Raw genomic sequence first — 22,315 nt, forward strand, 5'->3', positions numbered from 1 at the left:
TAGCAAGGGGTGTGTCGGAAACATGTGGAAAGGAGCCTAGTGTGTTTCCGACACATCCCTTACTAGTGATTGGCCCCTCCAATGTTTGTCAGAGGTTTCGGCAGGGGACCGTATTCTTCTTCTTCTTCTTCTTCAGCGTTCGACGGGCAGGGGTACTCAATCTTCTATAAACCATACAAACCTGACAGAGCAAAATTCATCTATTGTACCAGCATCAGAGTACATCTGTTTAAACATACGCTAGTGTTCATGATTCGGGTTACTTATTGGGTTGCTTTGTTCCTTGTTAGTCCTGTTTCATGCATGTACATGTAGTCATAGCTTTATTTTATTTTTCCATATTTTTTGTTTTTGTAGTTGTTGAAAACTCATTATAATTCACTCAGTCTGTGACTTATTTCACCTCTTGGTCTTTTATAGAATTATTGTTTGTATACGTTTACAATGTTGCACATACAGATATGCACACATGCTTCAGGAAACCTCATAAATTATACCTTCTAGTGTTTTCAAATCCTGACATTGTCTGTGTCAAATATATATATATTCAAACTTGAATGTTCTCATATTTGCTGACAGTGACACAGTCACTTATTTTCTCTTTGTTCAGTTTCTGTCTATTCATGGTGTAATTGAAAGGATACACAACACAATCATTTCTTTGCATATCAGTGTCTAAAGTGTCGCATTACAGTTAACGACTTGTTCTGTCGTCAGTGCTGATGTCTCATGACTGATATTGTGATAAATTAATTGGACTGTTGGATAAAACAGGATCATATTTCTGCCATGCAGCAGTTTATTTTGTCGTCATATTGCTGGTGTCATATTGGCCCTAGGTCAATTCTCTCAGTCTTAACATCGTTTTAATGATGATGTATCATTGATCTCTTTGCTATGTCCACTGGCATGGTATTGGTGAGTTATTGGTTTGAAACTTATACAGTGGAACTCCCAGACCTGGGAACCCATACGATTTCGCCATATTTTGTACGCTCTCACACTTTCTGTCTTGTTGAACGGAGAGGAGAAGAAGAGGGAAGGGGGGGGGGGGGGGCGGCGGTGCACTGTATTAACGTTCTTACTACAGAAATCATTTCTAAGGGTACACAAGGTTTCATCTCTTTTCCTGCCATATTGCAGGTGCAGTATGAGACGAGAGAGGCGCGTGTGAGGTACAGGCCCACAGAGACCAACCCCCCGATCTTGCTGGGTGTGCTGGAAGACCGCGCGTTCTCAGCCACCATCATGGACATTCAGCAGTCTGGAGACGCCGCCTCACAGAAGGTGGCCATCGACGTTGACGGCATGACCTGCCAGTCGTGTGTGCGCAACATTGAGGGCAACATCTCACACCTTGACGGGGTCAAGGACATCCACGTGTCGCTGGAGAACAAGCAGGCCCTGGTGGTCTTCGACGCGTCCCAGACGTCAGCCAGCGCCGTGGCGGAAGGGATCAGTAACATGGGATTCGACGCCAAGGTGGCTTTGGGAGGGGACTCTGGGGAACAAACAAGAGTGATTCGAGTGGAGGGCATGACCTGCCAGTCCTGCGTACGCACCATCGAGGGCACCATGGGAAGCAAGCAGGGCATCAGCAGCATTCGAGTCAGCTTGCCCGACAACCAGGCCATCGTACGGTTCAATCCCTGCCTGATATCTGCCCGGCAGATTTGTGAACAGATTGATGATATGGGCTTTGATGCTTCTCTCAGTGACGATGAATTTGCGGAAATTGCAACTCGGAATAAGACGCCAGGCAGCAGCAGGCAGTGTGTGATCAGCATTGGAGGAATGACGTGTAACTCTTGCGTGAAGAACATTGAGTCCAACATCAGCGACAAACCAGGGGTCAAGGCCATCAAGGTGTCCTTGGCTGACCAGAACGGTGTGGTGACCTACGACCCTCAGATCGTGAAGGCGGCTGAGATCGCTGAAATGATTGACGACATGGGCTTTGACGCTAAGGTGGCTCAGCAGGAGGATGAGAGCCTGAGTGACGATGAGTTTGCCCAGATTGCCGCCAGGAAGGCAGGAGGGAACGGACGCAAGTCTTGTGTCATCAGCATTCAGGGCATGACGTGCAACTCATGTGTGAAGAACATTGAGTCCAACATCGGTGCTCAGCCAGGCATCCTCAACATCAAAGTGTCCTTGACAGACTCTAATGGCGTGGTGACCTATGACAGCAAGGTCACGGATCCAGCGAAGATCGCTGAAATGATTGATGACATGGGGTTTGACGCTGCAGTGGCCCAGCATGACTTTCCCATGGGTGACCAGCTGGCCAATCTCAACCGTTCGAGCAACGCCACTCAGACTTGCACCATCAGCATCGAGGGAATGACCTGCCAGTCATGCGTGAAAAAGATTGAAAGCAACATGGGCAATTCAGCGGGCATCTTCAGCATCAAAGTGTCTCTCGCTGACAAGAACTGTCAGGTGGATTTTGACCCCGCAGTGGTGACTCCCGCCCAGATCGGGCGAATGATTTCTGACATGGGATACAGAGCGTTTTCTCTTGGAGACGCAGCGGGGACAGAAACACAGACAGTGGTCGTATCCATCAAGGGCATGACCTGCCAGTCCTGCGTCAACACCATCGAGGGCAAACTGTCGGAACACCCGGCTGTCAAGAGTATCCATGTGTCGCTGTCTGATGAGACGGGGACAATAATGTACGACCCCAGCAGTGCCACGCCTAAGATGCTGGCTGAAGCCATCGATGACATGGGATTCGACTGTGCTGTGCAAGGTGAGTACAGTGCTATCTCCAATGAAAGGACACCCTTTTAGGGCCAGCCTATAGTGTCCCTACTTTGCAGGTGGCCTATCATGACAAGTATTTTTGTTGTTGCTGTAAAGATGATAGCCAGAGGTACAACAGAAGGTGTCCATTAGGTCTGCAAACACGTTATTTACAGCTAGTTCTTCATAAGATTGCAATACACAGTATGCTATCTTGCGTGTCTCTTGTGTTATGTCATTTCCACTGATGGAGGTGTGGAGCACACGAGCAGTAGAAAACGAGAGGTTTTTGCGCCCATTTTGAGAGGTAAAATAAGAAAAAGCGCTGTATTTCAGACGTACGTCCGGTAAAATTTTGCGTTCGTTACAGATCTATATATTTGTTGAGATGATATGCAGTCTTCCGGAAAATGTCTTCTCCTGCTTACATCCAAAAAATTACATAACACAAGAGATATGCAAGATACTTAGATAGCAAAACAAAACAACCTGTTCGGGATAGATAGTTGATTTGACTTTCTCCTTGTATGTAAAAGTTGCCAAGTTGCGCCCTTACTTCGGTGGCAGTCGAAAAATACTTATAACACTAACAGAAATCTTTGATCCGAAAAGTGTGGCAGATAGCCAAGTGGAGGGCCTTTTATGGCATATATATACATCATTACATGTATACATGTATAACGTTTGAATGAAATGACACAGGAATGAATGTTTTAGTTGGGGTACGAAAATGGGTGCAATAATTTTGTTTGCACAGTGTAGTACAATACAAGCCCTTGTGTCCACTGCAGACTTGTAAATGCAGAAACGTGAGTGTGTGTGTGTGTAAAAAAACTGCGTGTGTTCGTGCATACCTGTCTGTTTCATAAATGTGTGTGTTTAAAGGCACAGTACTGCCTCCCGTAAACCATCAGAGATACTGTTAGGATTTTACACACAGTACAAACACCCTTTCATTTAAACACTCACCGCTTGAGAACATCTTAGGTGCCCTCCGTATAGAGCGAGCAATTTTCAAAGAATTTATTTTTGCGTGGTTTATCTTACCCCTGAGCCATTGTGAACCCATGTGATCCAGTTTCCCTTTTTCACAATGTTGTCGTCAGTTTGTAATTCGCTGTGAGCTTATCTGCAATAGCACGTTATTATGTACCTCTGACTATGCACGAAACAAACGGCTGTGGTTCACAAGAACTCTAGCGATGGCTTTTGACTGTTAAGAGGAACTGGCGGTAGGCATAAACTGTCGTCTGCTACGAGAACCACGACCTTGCGTGACCCTGCTTTCGGGCTTTTCTTTTTTCAAACTTTCAAATCTTCGAATTGTACTGATCTTGTCTTGATGAAAAAAGAATTCTTTTATGATTTAAGAATGTTTGTGTAACAAGCTGTCAATTTATTATTTAGATTTTGAAAGTTAGGTCTAGCGCCAAAACGCACCACGGTCCGATTGTGTGAGGAGACAATCCGCAAAATTAATTCTTTGAAAATTGCTCGCTCTTTACGTAGGGCACCTAGGATGTTCCCGTTCGGTGAGCGTTCAAATGGAAGGGTGTTTGTACTGTGTGTAAAAGCCTGACAGTATCTGTGATGGTTTACAAGAGGCTAATACTGTGCCTTTAATTATTAGTGTCCCCGTTAAACGTTGCAAAACTAAAGAAATGATTAAAAGATAGATTTTACCCAAACAAATTCTGGTCAAAGCATATTTTGCTTGCTGTGTGAGAGAGGCAGATGTTTCCACAGAATACTTGAAGCAAGGCAGGGAGTATTACAGCTCAATACAAATTTATAAAGCCCCAGCTGTTTCCATGTCGTTAATTGTTGTGCACTCAGCTCTGACACAGCCAATAACAGCACAGTCTGTTGGTTCGCAGCCTCCCTTGCCTCTGAAAGCAAAGAAAGTAGCATAATATATTGTCCTATTCAGGGGAAAGTTTTTTCTCTCCTAAACTCTCAATTTATTGCCTGAGCCATTATTATTACTATTTCGATCACTTGGCCAGTCCACCCCACCTTAATGCAGTAACACAGAATATTTTTTTTATCAGAACTTGGACCAACTTTCATGGTGGTTGTATTTGTTGAAGGTGTAATTGTCCTCAGAAGATAAAGGCTGTTTGAAACTTCTTGTTGTAAGTTAATGCAACCGTAAGATTAATGATAATAATAAAATAATAATGGTGATTTCTATAGCGCTTTCGAACACACAAAGCGCTTTACAAAAGCAATAACAACATCATTACCAGAATGACGCCATTGACGGAATAGAACACAATCATAAATTTAAACACTTTACAACAAAAACCAAAAACAAAACATAAATGTTACAAAAATCCAGAGGCTCTTACAGGAACGAACTCCCAGTATACACAACAATTATAATGCACACACACACACACACACACACACACACACACACACACACACACACCCACCCACCCACACATGTCCACACACACACACACACACACACACACACACACACACACACACACACACATACACACACACACACACACACACACACACACACACACACACAGTAAACATTGTTCATCCGAAAGTGCACATTCACAGGGTCGCGACAACTACATCATCATAGAATGCTTCTCTGAAGAGGTGAGTCTTGAGATTTGCTTTGAAAGAAGGCAGAGATGGACTGAGACGTAGAGACAAAGGGAGTTTGTTCCAGATATGATCAGCTGCGACTGAAAGACAGCGGCCACCATGATCGTCCCTCTGATACTTAGGTATACTTAGGTATACTTAAAATGCTCATCTTTGTTGAAGATTTGTCCTCAGAAGATAAAGGCTGTTTTAAACTTATTGTTGTAAGATTAAAAGCTGTCTACAAAAGGATGTAAGTGAAGTTAGCTTGACGTTCCAGAAAAATAAAAGGCTGATGTCAACACACAAAATCTATACTTTATAGATTACATTATATAAATACTCATCGAACGCAGAAGAAGAAGAAGAAGATTATATAAATACTGACAAGAAAGACACGGTAAAATAATTTGCTTCCTTCAAAGAAAATCATCGAAATCATTGTTCACAAGAAAAATATTACCTTCTCTCTGCAGTTAATTTACAAGAAATATCTAGGCCCTTGACTCACAGTAAATGTGACCCACTCCCACAAAAGGATAACAAATTGTGTCGTTTTTGACAATTGGACTTTTTGGTATAAACTGTAATATATATCCCTTAAAAGAGAAGATAACCAGCTTTCAGATGGTCTGTACTACAAGTGTCTATTGTTTAGCATTGATGATATATAGCACGCGATTTAAAGTTTGCTAAAACTCTAGCGGCCATTTTGAGAGAAGAAAACCGCGGGTTAGGGGGAAGAATTTACCCGATGCTCCCCAGCATGTCGTAAGAGGCGACTAACGGATTCTGTTTCTCCTTTTACCCTTGTTAAGTGTTTCTTGTATAGAATATAGTCAATGTTTGTAAAGATTTTAGTCAAGCAGTATGTAAGAAATGTTAAGTCCTTTGTACCAGTTGGAAACTTGCATTCTCCCAGTAAGGTCATATATTGTACTACGTTGCATTAGCCCCTGGAGCAATTTTTTGATTAGTGCTTTTGTGAACAAGAAACAATTAACAAGTGGCTCTATCCCATCTCCCCCCTTTCCCCGTCGCGATATAACCTTGAACGGTTGAAAACGACGTTAAACACCAAATAAAGAAAGAAAGAATTTTGAGAAAAGCAGGTATGAAGGTAACAGGAGTAAATTTGCAAAAAATCCCGAACAGGGTTTTTAGTTTAACTTCTATAAACCCTGAAAGTGACTGATCATGATTAGATGTAAACTTTTTTTCAATATATTAATATATATGCATCACAAAAAATGAACATGAAATTTGATTTAAATTTAAACCCAAAAGCAAAGAAAAAAACAATGATTTGGGAGTTAAAGGGTGCTTGTTTCGCGTCTGCAGTGAAATAAAACCTCACTCAGGTTTATTGCTGTTATCTCTGTTTGGCCTCAGCGACTTTGTTATCCTTTCATTGGAGCGGCCGAGTCACAAATGTTCAAGTAAAATGCTGAACCATGCTTAATTTCAGGACCTTTTATTGGGCAGACTTTAGGCTAGGTTATAGCTGAGGTTGACCTGTACTAGCTTGCTCTGCTGCATGCTATCATATTTATTATCAATATGTGTTATCTTCATTGTTCTTCAGACATTTGTGTTTGAATCAATGAGTTCTGTTCCCACCATCTGGTCCTCCTGAATTATAATGACACATAATTGAACAGTTGAAGGTTGTGTGTAAGTGGGGGCAGTTAGGCTAGGCCTGTAGGAAAGTGGGATTGGTTTCAGATTTGGAGTGCAGAAGAAAGTGCAAGGACTCATGACTGTGAAAAAAGTACAGTAGTGCATCATAATTTTGAAAATGCCCACTGCAGGAAGAATTCAGTTGAAAAACTTTGTATCAGTGTTAGTAACAGCTATTGGTGGTAATGAAGTACGAAAAAGAAAACTTGCTGGGTGTCACAAATGTCGAGGTAAGTGTGAGTCACGTTGATTACTTGCTGGTGATTCTTGCTGCTTCAGGTCAAGAATCAGGATTATTTAGATAGTAAAGGTTTAACATCTGTGCCCTGCATTGATTTGAGAAAATGTAAATTTATGTAAATGTAGGAGCTGGTAGCCGTCAAACACTGAAGAAGAAGAAGTAGGAGTTAGTGCCTCATTCATTGAGGTGAAACATCAAAATACCATTCTCGGCTGCTAATAGTCTCTTCCTTATTGTGTGTGTGGGTGTGGGTGTGGGTGTGTGTACACATATTTGTAGGAGATAGGAGAGATCTGATTTTGGGTGTAAGATTAGGAGTAGTCAAAGTGGGAAAACAGAAAAACAGAAGCATGTGCACAACACACATCACACACAAACAGTAACACACAAACAGTAACACACACACGCACGCATGCACGCACGCACGCACGCACACACGCACACACAGACAGACACACACAAACACACAGACACACACACACAGACACACACACACACAGACACACACACACACACACACACATACAATTACTCCCCATCCACATGTAACCTAAACCACCAATCAGCCTCCCCCCTCCCGACACATAATGACAACCATCATACTGCATTATATTCCAGATGGCCTCAAACAGGACAGGGGAGACCAGGGAAAGACAATTGCTCATTCTGCGAGTGCGGTTCAAATGAGCAGCACTGGCGCTGTACACTTCAACAAAAAAGTGGACGAGGCCGGTGAATTCGAGAAATGCTTCCTCACCATCAAGGGCATGACCTGTGCATCCTGCGTCGCCAACATCGAGAGAAACATCAATAAAATTGAAGGTAGGGGGAAATGAAGTACATGTAGGATGAAATTCGTTTAAAAACAAGCGCTGACTTTGAAGAGGTCTGAGTCACTCCCGCCCCCCCCCCCCCCCCCTCTCCATCCCACCCCTAAGTAAGGCGATGGTATGGTATTGTGTCTTTGTGTCTGTTAGATAATGGCTGCAGTAATTCGTTACAGTTAACTGAATGCATGGTATGGTGTCTATTAAAAAGAAGCGGCAGTAATTCATAACAGTAGCTGGAAAGCATGGTGTTGTGTCTATAAAGGCTTAAAGCAGTTAGCTGAGGAGTAGTTTTTTACGTACAGTACTGTGGAAAACCGGGCTTTTAAGTTTTAAGACCCCCCCATTTAAGACTTCCTCCCTTTGAAGACCCTGTTTTCTTAGACTTTCAATTGATAACCTGTGTAAATGTACCCCCATTTTATAGCTCTCTTCTTTTTAAGACCTGATTGTTTCAGATGTTTGGAGGTCCTAATTAAAAGGGGGGTTCCACTGTCACAGCGAACTGAGAAAGGAAACAAACTAGCATCTGTTCCGAATAGCCATATCGGTTGAAGGGGAGGGCGGGGATGTAGCTCGCTGGATTTGTATCCAGTTGGCCGCTGTCAGCGTGAGTTCGTCCCCACGTTCGGCGAGAGATTTATTTCTCAGAGTCAACTTTGTGTGCAGACTCTCCTCGGTGTCCGAACACCCCTGTGTGTACACGCAAGCACATGACCAAGTGCGCACGAAAAAGATCCTGTAATCCATGTCAGAGTTCGGTGGGTTATAGAAACACGAAAATACCCAGCATGCTTCCTCCGAAAACGGCGTATGGCTGCCTAAATGGCGGGGTAAAAAACGGTCATACACGTAAAATTCCACTCGTGCAAAACACACGAGTGTACGTGGGAGTTTCAGCCCACGAACGCAGAAGAAGAAGAAGAAGGTTGAAGGGTCGTTAAAAAAAAACCAACATTATAAGTTACAGTATCTGTTGACCTTCAGGCGTGAAAAGTATCCTGGTGTCCCTGATGGCACAGAGGGCAGAGGTCAAGTTTGACCCCGCCTACATCCTTCCCTCACAAATCGCCAACGCAGTCTCCGACATTGGCTTCAACGCCAAGGTCAACGAGGCAGAGGGACTGGGACAAGGCACTGTGGAACTAACAGTGAGTTTTCGGACAAATTTGCTTGCATGCATTACAACTCATCGGACGTGTCATTTGTACATTTAAATAAAAATAAAAATAAAACACACCAGTAACCAAGTTAGGTACGTTTATATCTATATCAATATTTTGGCATGTTACTGCCTTCTTCGGGATGGTATGGAAAGAATTTTTTTTTTAAATTCTACATGTCATTTTTGAGTCACTTGAGAAAAAGTGACTCTATGTAATCGGTCAGTGTTAGTCTGTCCGGCCGGCCATCCGGCCGGCCGGCCGTCCGTAGACACCACCTTAACGTTGGACTTTTCTCGGAAACTATCAAAGCGATCCGGCTCATATTTTGTTTAGTCGTGACCTCCAATGACCTCTACACTTTAACGATGGTTTCGTTGACCTTTGACCTTTTTCAAGGTCGCAGGTCAGCGTCAAAGGAAAAATTAGACATTTTATATCTTTGACAAAGTTCATCGGATGTGATTGAAACTTTGTAGGATTATTCTTTACATCAAAGTATTTACATCTGTAGCCTTTTACGAACGTTATCAGAAAAACAAGGGAGATAACTAGCCTTTTCTGTTCGGCAACACACAACTTAACGTTGGGCTTTTCTCGGAAACTATAAAAGTGACCGGGCTCAAATTTTATGTGAACGTGACTCCCAGTGACCTCTACACTTTGACGTCTGCTTTGGTGACCTTTGACCTTTTTCAAGGTCACAGGTATGTCTTGAAGGAAAAAAAATTGAAATATCATATCTCTGAAACTATTCATCGGATTTGATTCAAACTTTATAGGATTATTCTTTACATCAAATTATTTACATCTGTATTGTGTTGTGAATAGCAATTTCTTCCTGTCCATCTGATGCCTCATATAATATTCAGAACTGCGAAAGTGACTCGATCGAGCGTTTGCTCTTCTTGTTTTGTTTTGAAATTGTACATGTCATTTGTACATGAATTTGTGTTTCTTCGTACATTTCAAAGCACCAGCTGAAGGGTTTTTGTGTATTTGTTTGTCAAAAATCAGCACTGAAAACGAAAAGTACTTGTAAACCACAGCTTTGATCAATATTATTAATTTCACATAAAAATGGAGATTTCAGTATCTCATGTGACTGCTTGTGTTAAAGCATGGAGAACGTTTTTGAGGTGCTATCAAAGAGTGCAGTGCAACCTAGGTGCATTGTGTATACTACTTCTAAAAATATTCCCCTGGCAGGGCAGTGTCATAATTGCAATGTTACTGTTACAACACCCAGATTAAAGACCTTCCATTTATTAAGGCCGTTTTTTTCAGATTTTCTCTTCATTACCTCTGAAAATCTACCTCCAATTTCAGACTGCCTTCTTTATAAGACCTGATTTTTGACTCACATGCGAAGCAAAAGTGAGTCTATGTACTCACCCGAGTCGTCCGTCCGTCCGTCCGTCCGGACGTCCGGAAAACTTTAACGTTGGATATTTCTTGGACACTATTCAGTCTATCAGTACCAAATTTGGCAAGATGGTGTATGATGACAAGGCCCCAAAAAACATACATAGCATCTTGACCTTGCTTCAAGGTCAAGGTCGCAGGGGCCATAAATGTTGCCTAAAAAACGGCTATTTTTCACATTTTTCACATTTTCTCTGAAGTTTTTGAGATTGAATACCTCACCTATATATGATATATAGGGCAAAGTAAGCCCCATCTTTTGATACCAGTTTGGTTTACCTTGCTTCAAGGTCAAGGTCACAGGAGCTCTTCAAAGTTGGATTGTATACATATTTTGAAGTGACCTTGACCCTGAACTATGGAAGATAACTGTTTCAAACTTAAAAATTATGTGGGGCACATGTTATGCTTTCATCATGAGACACATTTGGTCACATATGATCAAGGTCAAGGTCACTTTGACCCTTATGAAATGTGACCAAAATAAGGTAGTGAACCACTAAAAGTGACCATATCTCATGGTAGAAAGAGCCAATAAGCACCATTGTACTTCCTATGTCTTGAATTAACAGCTTTGTGTTGCATGACCTTGGATGACCTTGACCTTGGGTCAAGGTCACATGTATTTTGGTAGGAAAAATGTGTAAAGCATGTGAGTCGTATGGGCTTTGCCCTTCTTGTTTCAGAATTTTGGAGGTCTAAAAAGGGAGGGGGTGTAAAGCATTCTATATTACAGATTTTTTCTTTTTTTCTTTTACAGATCACAGGCATGACGTGCGCATCATGTGTTCACCTGATCCAGAGCAATTTGTTAAAACGCCATGGTCTTCTGACGGCGTCTGTTGCTTTAGCCACCTCTTCTGGAAAGTTCACCTTTGACACCGAGATCTGCGGGCCCAGAGACATCATTGACGCCATTAAGGTAAGCGCTGTCTACCGCTTTGAGTACAGAGGAGAGTAAAGTTGATTTGGAGATGAGGGCTAAGGTGCACGACAAAGTTACCACCAAAACAGGAGCCACCCGCAGTGTTGGACTGGGTTTGTTTGTTTGTTTGTTCGTTCATGGGCTGAAACTCCCACGGCTTTTACGTGTATGACCGTTTTTACCCCGCCATTTAGGCAGCCATACGCCGCTTTCGGAGGAAGCATGCTGGGTATTTTCGTGTTTCTATAACCCACCGAACTCTGACATGGATTACAGGATCTTTTTCGTGTGCACTTGGTCTTGTGCTTGTGTGTACACACGGGGGTGTTCGGACACCGAGGAGAGTCTGCACACAAAGTTGACTCTGAGAAATAAATCTATCGCCAAACGTGGGGACGAACTCACGCTGACAGCGGCAAACTGGATACAAATCCAGCGCGCTACCGACTGAGCTACATCCCCGCCCTGTTGGACTGGGTGAAACTGAGATGTGTTGTGATTTTGACGAATCAGAACTCGTGGTTTGTTCTCTCACGTTTGGGTGGCACCTTGGGACTTTCGGTTTGTGCACCTCATCCTAGGTGCAAAAAAGAGGGACTTATTGTTTGAAACATGTAACCAATACAATACAAAGCAATGCAATACAGTAATAATTGATTGATTATCTCAATCAGAAAAAAAATTGTTTTATGGCTGACAACTAGACCATTCAAATTAACTTATGCATGAATGTATGTTGCTTTATGTATATACTCAGGTGTAACTTGTATGTTTGCTGCTTGCAGGATATGGGGTTTGAGGCGTACCTAATGACAGATGATGACAAGAAGGCCGCTCGCTACGATCACAGGGATGATATCAAACGGTAAGCACTAGCACCATCTTTGCAACATCATTTGTTGATGTTGTTGTTGGTGGTGCTGCTGAGCACTTGGCAAGGCCACGTGGTACAGAGATGGTAACTCTTGTGTTCCAAAGTGGAATATTATGTGTAGGGGCCATTTTCCTTCACCCTGCCATATACAGTGGAGTCCAGCTATAACGAACCTGGGTATAACGAAATCCCGCTTTTAACGAACTGCCATTGATTTCCCGGCAGACAGCCTTCTATTTCTTACTTGTTACTTTCCGGCTACAACGAACCTTTTGAACTCATTTGCATAACGAACCCCTCTTATAACAAACACGTTTTCATCGCCCCAGAGCCGTTTTGTCTCTAAAAGTCACAAGGCTACAACGAACTGATGTCAATAATTGTCTCCAAAGACAAAAATACACAAACACAAGTGCACATCGCGTGATGAGCGAACTCTGAACAAACAGCGGGAGGTGCACGGAACAGCCACCACCGCTGTGTTTTCACTATTCCAATCAGCTGCTAAGCTATGACTGTGCTCTAAAAAGTCACAAGGCTACAAGGGCAGGTCCATTGTGATAGCTGGGTGGCCTTGTTTATAGACACTGACCTTCTTCCCACGGGTCATTGACCCAGTTTTAGCAATGAGAGGTGGTTCCCCTTTCATATGAGAGAGGAAACACTTCCTGCACCCGGGTCAGTGACGAGTTTAACATATGGGGAGTTTAACCTATGGGGCGGTCTCTTTGATGTCTTGAGAGGAAACTTGGCCAGGGTAGTACATGCACCAGAACTGGTGGACACCATGAAATCGGAGATTGATCAGAATGTACATGTACATGCTTTTACACGACTTTTTAAATTTTACTTCTAAAATTGTGACAGTAAAGTGAACATTTGAACTATGCCTCTATGGATTATATTATGAAGCTGTTGAAAACATGCAGAGATTGTACTCTCCAAGGAAAGATCGATGGGACGATCATTTGAAGGTGAGTGGGAAAACTTGTCTTAAGGCCATTTAGGGTTGAAAACTCTACAGCGAATTACTGATATAACGAACTAAAATGTATCTCCCTTGAGATTCGTTGTACCCGGACTCCACTGTATATAGGTATAGCCATACTCTGTCTAGAAGCAACGTCGTTTCTGATAACCGCCTCAGTCACAGAACGTAGAAAACTTATGATGCTTGCATACTTCTGAATGAGAAAGAGGGATAATAAAAGTGGATGTAGATTTACAGACTTTTTGAAGAGAAAATCTTACGAAACATGGTCTATAGGTAGAGGGTTGACTGTTTCAAGCAAAGCTACAATACATGTACTGTACCTTTTTAAAAATTGCAGAAAAAAAGTGACTGTTTTGAAACTTTTTTTTCTCCATATGATAATGAACAGGTATTTTCAAGGATACAACAACAACCAAAATAAATACTTGTGCCCATTCCATGATAGATGGAGAACGTCGTTCCTGTTGTCGCTGATCTTCGGGCTGCCAGCCATGATAGTGATGATCTACTTCATGTTTTTCTACAAACCTTCGGAGGAGGGAGGGGAGGATCACAGCAACACCACCACCACCCGCCCCCACAAGAAGTCCCACAAGCCTCAGTTCATGATCGCTGATGGCTTGTCCTTGGAAAATCTCCTCATGTTTATCTTGGCCACACCTGTGCAGGTAAGGTTGTTTGTCAGGATTCTCTGGAGACAGGAGACCCATGAGGTTAAAGGCACATTTCTTCCCGTGTTCCGTTCACCATCTCAGATCTGGCCAGGATTTTACATGGGATAAGACAATCCTTTCATTTGGAAGCTTATAAAAAAAAAATTAAAATTTTTTTTAAAAAAACCACCCTGACTGCTTTCTGTGGTGAGTGGAGATTTTTTATGAATTAATTTCTTTAAAAAGCCACCAGTGGATATTACAACATTAATTCATGAAAAAAAATGGCCGCTGTGCACAGAGAGCACACAGGCTGTTGGAATTTGGTATTTGTTCGACCTTCTTAGGATTATGGAGTTTTATGCGCTGCCTTATAGTTAACTAAATTTTTGTATTTGAAATAGTCCATTGTAGTCGGTGTAGGCCTTAAGCTTATTTTAATCGTTTGTCCAGTATTTAATTTAATTCTCTATTTTTGTATGAACTCAAATGTTTAGTGTTCTTAGTATGTCTTGTTAGGCTAAGTTCTATTTAATCAGAGTATGTTTGCGTGTGCTTATACCTAGTGATATTGTAAAGCGCATAGTGCTTTTAGTTATGTGCTATAGAAATCTCCTTGATAAATAAATAAATAAATAAGGGAAGGTCTTATCTCATTTAAAAGCCTTGCCGGATGAGAGATGGTCTCACTGTTTACGGGTAAAGGCGTGTGCCTTTCATTCAGTGACGGATAAGGAGGGGCTTGGAAGTACTTACAAGATCAATCAATCAATCAATATGAGGCTTATATCGCGCGTATTCCGTGGGTACAGTTCTAAGCGCAGGGATTTTATTTTTTTATTTTTTTTAATTTTTATGCAATTTATATGGCGCACATATTCAAGGCGCAGGGATTTATTTATGCCGTGTGAGATGGAATTTTTTTACACAATACATCACGCATTCACATCGGCCAGCAGATCGCAGCCATTTCGGAGCATATCCTACTTTTCAAGATCCCTCACCATCAACAAGGAATTTCAAGTCGCCATAAAAGTTACATAATTTGACTTGGATTGGAATAGCAGCTTCACACAGGAGAACCGTTACTTTAGGGCTGAGTGTTTGAAGATTCATCTTGCTGTAATAGCGTAACACTCACTTGTGACATGTAATAATAATAGAGGGTACCTGTAATATGAAATCTGTATTATTACTACATGTTCATCTTCTTATGTACAACTGTTGCCGGGGTTATGAATCATATCTCTTGTCAGAATGGTGAGTTTTAAATCTTTTATGTACCGCTGTGTTGAAAAAAGAATGATATTTAAGACTTGCCGTACTGACAAAAAAGAGCATGTATTTTCATATTCATTACCATTTGCATATATTCGTTACAATCAATAAAACATTTTCATTTTCTGCCAAATCTTCCCATGAGATTTTTTCCTGGAGAATATGATTCATACCTTTTATATAATATCGTAGGGGAAAGGTATAAATCATATTCTCCTGGAGAAAAATCTCACAGGAAGATTTGGCTGTAAACAAACATGTTTTATTGATTGCAATGAATATGCAAATGGTAATGAATATGAATTAAAATACATGCTCTTTTATTGTTAAAGGCCATCCTTAACCCCTTCACTGCCACAGTATAACAGCATTTTGGTATTGCTGTGCGCCAGGGCAAATTTCGCTTTCTTCGGTAGGTTCACTAATCTGTTCACTGCTCAATCATTTATTGAGATATCTCTTAGATCTTTGGCATGTGGTTTGCTTACACCCTTGGCTATTATCTGATAACATGATCATTGGACTTTGTTTGTGATTGTTATAGTAAAAATCAATATAATGACCATTTTTGTCAAAAATTACAGTTTCCAAACTTTCACACACACACTGCAGCACGTAAAACCGCAGAAAACACAGCTAAAACTGGTGTCAAACATCAGGTACTCACATTACAGCCCATAACAGTATTCTTCTGTGTGGTAATCCATAAATCACTTCTTGTAGAGCTTCCAGAACACTGTATCATTTGAAAACAGGTCTACGAGTTGATGTCCGACTTTCGGCCGCCATTTTGAATCTTATAGATCGGAAAAAAACTTCTAAAAATGTTTTTACCACGTGGTACTAACTTATCTGAACGGTCAATGGGAAAGAACTGTGTTTAAACCCCTACAAGAAGTTGGACAGTGGTTACCTCCCATTTAGTTTTCAAAAATGTCCTGAAAAGTGCTGATTATGCCACGTACCTAGTACGTGTATGGGCGTATGACAAACCAAACATGACCACGTATCTAGTACGTGCTGGGCAGTGAAGGGGTTAATTGAGCCCAAAGTTGACTCCGCAAAGTCTTTTTACGGAAAATTCAGTGCTGCCAGCTTTGCGAAGTATACTTCGCGTAGTCAATTTTGCCCAGTAAAAAACAGGCTTTAGGAAAAGGAAACTAGACCTAATTCTGGAGTTCATGTGGTTGCAGTTCATCGGTGGACGATACTTCTACGTCCAAGCGTACAAGGCGATAAAACACGGAGCGACCAACATGGATGTTCTGGTTGTCCTGGCAACCACCATCTCCTACCTGTATTCCTTGATTGTGGTTCTGGTGGCCATGGGGCTGCACGAGAGAGTTTCACCCATCACTTTCTTTGAGACCACGCCTATGTTGATGGTCTTCATTTCCCTTGGCAGATGGCTGGAACATATTGCTAAGGTAACATTTCACGGTTTGAACAACAAGAAAAATCCTTACCATGACTAAAACAGCTGTCAACATTTGTCTGACAATGGAGGTAAGTTTAGTGACAGCATGACAAAATCCATTTCAGATGGAAGTGGGTGTGTGTGTCACTGTGAAAGTGTGTGTGTGTGTGCGTGTGTGTGCTTGTGTGTGCATGTATGCGTGTGTGTGTGTGTGTGCATGTATGCGTGTGTGTGTGTGTGTGTTGTGTGTGTGTGTGCATGTGTGTGTGTGTGTGTGTGTGTGTGTGTGTGTGTGCTTGTGTGTGTGTGTGCGTGCGTGCATGGGTGTGCATTGTTGTGTGTGTGCATATGAGTGTGCATGCATGTGTGTATTTGTGACTGTGTAGGTCTTGTAGTAAAGAGAGTCGTATAATGGAGGGTCTTATAAAAAAGAATCCACATACTGTACTCACAAAGCGACAATTTCAGGGAAGTCAATCAATCAATATGAGGCTTATATCGCGCATATTCCGTGGGTACAGTTCTAAGCGCAGGGATTTATTTATTTTTTTATTTTTTATTTTATGCAATTTATATCGCGCACATATTCAAGGTGCAGGGATTTATTTATGCCATGTGAGATGGAATTTTTTACACAATACATCAAGCATTCACATCGGCCAGCAGATTGCAGCCATTTCGGCGCATATCCTACTTTTCACGGCGTATTATTCCAAGTCACATGGGTATTTTGGTGGACATTTTTATCTATGCCTTTCCAATTTTGCCTGGAAAGACCCTTTTGTCAATCGTAGGATCTTTAACGTGCACACCCCAATGTAGTGTACACGAAGGGACCTCGGTTTTTCGTCTCATCCGAAAGACTAGCACTTGAACCCACCACCTAGGTTAGGAAAGGGGGGAGAAAATTGCTAACGCCCTGACCCAGGGTCGAACTCGCAACCTCTCGCTTCCGAGCGCAAGTGCGTTACCACTCGGCCACCCAGCCACGGAAGTCAATGTAATGCTCATTCATTTCAGGGCAAGACCAGCGAAGCCCTGGCCAAGCTGCTATCACTACAGCCATCAGAAGCGGTGCTGGTGACGGTGGACAAGGAGAACACCATCCTGTCGGAGAAGATCATCAGTGTGGAGCTGGTGCAGCGCGGTGACATCCTCAAGGTGGTGCCGGGCGGCAAGATCCCCATCGACGGCAAGGTGGTCAGCGGTCAATCTAACTGCGACGAGTCTCTCATCACGGGGGAGAGCATGCCTGTGTCCAAAAAGGAAGGTGGGTTGTGTCACACTACAGTGGAAAAATAAAACCGTCTCTAGACAGAGAAAGTCGGGTCTCAAATTATCTTTCTAAATTGTTATTGTTGTGTGGACTGAAGACATTTTGTCTTCTTCTTCTTTTCTTCTTCTTCTACGTTCCCGGCAGACATTTTGTCTGACTGTGACTATTGAATTTTTTATTTTGTTTAGAGTATGTGTATTTAGAGGGTGGTTTACCATGTTGTTGCAGGGTCCACCGTGATTGGTGGCAGTATCAACCAGCACGGCACTCTGCTGACGGAAGCAACACACGTTGGGGCCGACACCACACTCTCACAGATTGTCAAGCTGGTGGAAGAAGCACAGACATCTAAGGTACGTTCACTGTCTGTGTTTGTTTGTCTGTTTGTCTGTCTGTCTGTCTGTTTGTCTGTCTGTCTGTCTGTCTGTTTGTCTGCCTGCCTCTCTCTCTCTCTCTCGCTCTCTCTCTCTCTCTCTCTCTCTCTCTCTCTCTCTCTCTCTCTCTCTCTCTCTCTCTCTCTCTCTCTCTCTCTCTCTCTCTCTCTTTATGCCACAACCCTCGTAAAATGAAATTTTAATTGATCTCTCTCTCTCTCTCTCTCTCTCTCTCTCTCTCTCTCTCTCTCTCTCTCTCTCTCTCTCTCTCTCTCTCTCTCTCTCTCTCTCTCTCTCTCTCTCTCTCTCTCTCTCCCTCTCTCTCTCCCTCTCTCTCTCTGGATTTAATGGATAAACCTAACTCGAACAGACCACAGTTTAAGATGTCAGGAGATTGGTTTTGCAGAATTAAAGTTCCCCGACAACGCTTTATGTCAATCTGCAAAATTCTGGAAGCAAACTATTTCCACTCTGCACAGAAAGCTGTCGGACTGTTGATTTTTGATATGTTATCAAGTGAAAGGATGCTCTAACTTTGTGTAAAAGCCTGAATAGGTCTGTGGTTGTGTACACAATTGTTCACACAGGAAGGATGGTACTAGCCCCCCCCCCCCCTCCCCCCCGCCCCTCCCTCCAATTTCAGACTCACTCCTTTTTACATTTAGTCAAGTTTTGACTAAATGTTTTAACGTAGAGGGGGGAATCAAGACGAGGGTGTGGTGTGTGTGTGTGTGTGTGTGTGTGTATTACGCGATTCTGAGAAACTACTGGACCGATCATCATGAAACTTAACATGAGAGTTCCTTGATTATTGTTTTGTATCTAGAGGAGTGTTGTTATCGTGTGTATCAGCAGATCATATTTGTGTTCCAAGTTCAGATCACAAAGCTGTTGTCGAATGACAAGGATTTAATCACATATTCTTACTCCAATTCTTATGAATGCATTGACTTTAGTCCCACATGCTAGATGTCGAAAAACCTCTCAAATTACCTGCCCTTAGTAGGGTGGTAACCAAGCTAAAAGCGACGCCATAGCCGTTGCTATGGCCTGACCTTGCTCGGTTACCCATAACACCCTGCGCACCACGTGAGCGCTAGCATCCGTCATGTTCATTCTCGACTTTCGACAACACACGGTGGACGTGTCCGAATTTCGCTCTCACTTTTGGCCTTCACATGCCTGCTCGTCCGTGAGACTAGCCGGTTCTTGGGGGTCTACCTGTCCGTCTACCTTTTGGTGAGATCTTTCCTTTGTACTTTTGGAATGTAAATGTTGATAGCTTTGTTTTGAACACGCACGCAGATAATTTTGTTCTGGGTGACTGTTTTCGCCGGTCTTAAAATGGCCGACAACAAAGCTAAACTGAGTGCGAGACTGGAAGGCGACAAGACTCTTAGCCCAGTTAAGAAAGCTAAAGCTAAGGGTAAAGCCAAGAGCGTTGATTTGCCTATTATGCGGGTAGAAGATCCGGCAAATAGCACTTCGTTTGATGTTCCTATCCCTCCGAGGACGGGTTCCGTTCGCTCACAGCTCGCGTCCCCTGATGGGGGTGAGGAGCCGGGGCCTTCAGCCCTGGGCTCGTTGAAGTCCGAATTGTTTGATTTTATTTCTCAACAGTTTGCGTCTCGCTCTGGGGTCCCTCCTCTGCCTCCGGCGGTAGGGGATCCTTCCTCCCTGGCTCGGCTGGGGTCGTCGTCGTCGTCGACTATGGCGACTCCAGCGGATGGGGGGGGTGGCCGGGCGGCCATTTCTTCTGCGCACTTGCTTGGTGCACCTGACCAGTTCGGGCCTTCCCTCTCTGCCTCTGGTAGTGCTGCGGTTGCGCTCGAACACTCTCTCCGTAAGGAGAGGGGGTCTGCTTCCTCTCTTTCTCTTCCCGCTCAGCTTGCTTTTAGCAACACTGCAGTGGGAAGTCAGCTCTCTCCCCTTGCGGGAGAGGGAGAGAGGGGGCATGGTAAGTCACAGCCTGGGTTTGGTCCCACCTTGTCCCACTGGGGGCAGGGGGCTGTGTCGGCTTCTCACTCTTTCCCACCCACTGGGCGGGACTGGGTGGGGGCTGGTGTAGCGGCTCACCCTTTCTCGCCCGCCGGGCATGATCGGGTGTCCGCTGTTGGACTGGCGTCCCAGTCAGTGCCGCTATTGTCCACTGCTAGCAGCCGCCCCTCTCCCCAGCAGGGGTGGTGGGGTGGTGGGGCAACGGGACTACAGCAGGTTGACGGGTGGGGGCGGCCTTTCACGGTCTCGCCTCTCACTCAGTCTTACCCCTCGCAGGGTTCGCTTGCTGCAGCTACGAGCCAACTCCCACCGCATACAGCGGGCGGGGTAGCTCAGACTGGCCAGACCGGTTTTGACTGTTGGGGCCAAGCGCCCGGTCATCGGTCTACCAACAATGGGCCTGGCGCGGCTTTGTCGGGTGGCCCCCTCCCCCCGCCTTCTTGGCGGGCCTCTGTGCCTACTGTCTACCCTTCTACCCCGGTGGGGCAGGGGGGGGATGGTGGGTGGCAAGCGGGATCGGGTCACGCTTTTGTTACTCCTGTGTCCCCTCCTGTGTACAGTGATACTGTAGAGGCTGGGGATTCGGATTCTTCTGTGGAAGATGAGGAGTTTGTGGCCTTGCCTTTTGGCTTTAGGCAAGCCATGAGAAGAGCGGCTTGTGTGGCAGCTCGTTACTTTCCGGAGGGGGTGGTGGATTCAGGACAGGATGTCTCTTTTCCACCATCCGCGGCGAATGATTTTCGGCCTTCGCAGGAGAGTTCACAATCGTTTCGTTTTGTGGAATCGCCTGCCGTGGCTTATCACATGTCGCAACTTTTGGCTCGACCGGCCCCCCAGGGCAGCGGTCTGTCGCCAACTCCTTTCCCTTTGTTGCATGCTCATGATACAGCGCCTGCTTCAGCTGATCCATGGCTAGCGTCTAACGCGCAGGCCACTGCTTTTTCGCCGTTAGTGCAGAAAAAGCTGGACTGGAACGTGAAGTCAAGGAACTTTGTTCAGACTTTTGCTTTGCCGAGGGCAACTTTGCCAATTCCGCCGGAGTTGCTTGCCTTGTTGCCAAAGCAACCTTCGGCTAAGGAGGGGGTCTCGTTCTCGGACGCTTCTCTCTCCTCTCTGGAGGAGATTGGGCGTCTTGATCTTGAATTGGCTTCTATGGCAGAGTCTTTGCTCCGAGCTCTTACTCGAGCTGTTGCTGGCTCTTTGGAGCCATTTAGACTCAGGGAAGACGCCTCAGCCAGTGACATCTCCATACTTCTTGCTGCTTTGGGGATGGTGAATTCTGAGAGGATGAGCATTTCAGCGAGGCTGTATGCTCATGCTGTCTTTTCACGGCGTGATTTGCTGCTTTCTCAAGCAGGCTTTTCCCAGCAGTCCACGGTGGACTCGCTTCGTTCCTCGCCTTTTGTTGAGGGCTCTCTCCTGGGTAGAGTAGCTCTGGATGCAAGGCAGCGGGAAGTTCAGGAGGCTAAAGACAGACATCTCGTTGGGATTTCGTTTAAAACCCCAAAGAAATCTCAGTCTTCTTCTAAGCCTTTCTGGAGCAAGAAGCCGCCCAACGCCTCTCGTCCTAAGGAACAGGGAGATAAGGGCGCACCAGCTAAGGGTGCTCCTTATCCTAAGAAACCCTCGTTCGGGAAGGGGAGGGGTGGGGCTCGAAAGCCCTCCCCCCAATGAGGCTCTCCCGATCACATCACCCCTGTTCCCCCCACTTTTGTGGTGGCGGGGGGCCCCACCAGGGCCATTTCCATGTGGCAGGCGTTAGTGCACAGCCAATGGATTTTGAGGGTGGTGCGATCGGGATTCCGGCTGTTGTGGGAGGGGGAAAAGGCTCC

General features: G+C 44.1%; 1 protein-coding gene across 8 annotated transcripts in view; it reads left to right on the forward strand.

Annotated features, from left to right (window-relative positions):
• LOC138969207 (copper-transporting ATPase 1-like) overlaps positions 1-22,315 on the forward strand; it is a 73,173-nt gene that overhangs the window by 19,616 nt on the left and 31,242 nt on the right. For all 8 annotated transcript variants that reach the window (XM_070341941.1, XM_070341945.1, XM_070341944.1 and 5 more), the window contains 9 exons: positions 1,144-2,755; positions 7,898-8,101; positions 9,094-9,257; positions 11,455-11,616; positions 12,405-12,484; positions 13,933-14,155; positions 16,612-16,845; positions 17,856-18,105; positions 18,340-18,464. In XM_070341941.1, the coding sequence (XP_070198042.1) occupies positions 1,144-2,755; positions 7,898-8,101; positions 9,094-9,257; positions 11,455-11,616; positions 12,405-12,484; positions 13,933-14,155; positions 16,612-16,845; positions 17,856-18,105; positions 18,340-18,464 (3,054 nt within the window). The remainder of the gene's footprint in view (positions 1-1,143; positions 2,756-7,897; positions 8,102-9,093; positions 9,258-11,454; positions 11,617-12,404; positions 12,485-13,932; positions 14,156-16,611; positions 16,846-17,855; positions 18,106-18,339; positions 18,465-22,315) is intronic.

Source organism: Littorina saxatilis, linkage group LG6, assembly GCF_037325665.1.
Source record: "Littorina saxatilis isolate snail1 linkage group LG6, US_GU_Lsax_2.0, whole genome shotgun sequence".
In the NCBI taxonomy this organism is placed as follows: domain Eukaryota; kingdom Metazoa; phylum Mollusca; class Gastropoda; order Littorinimorpha; family Littorinidae; genus Littorina; species Littorina saxatilis.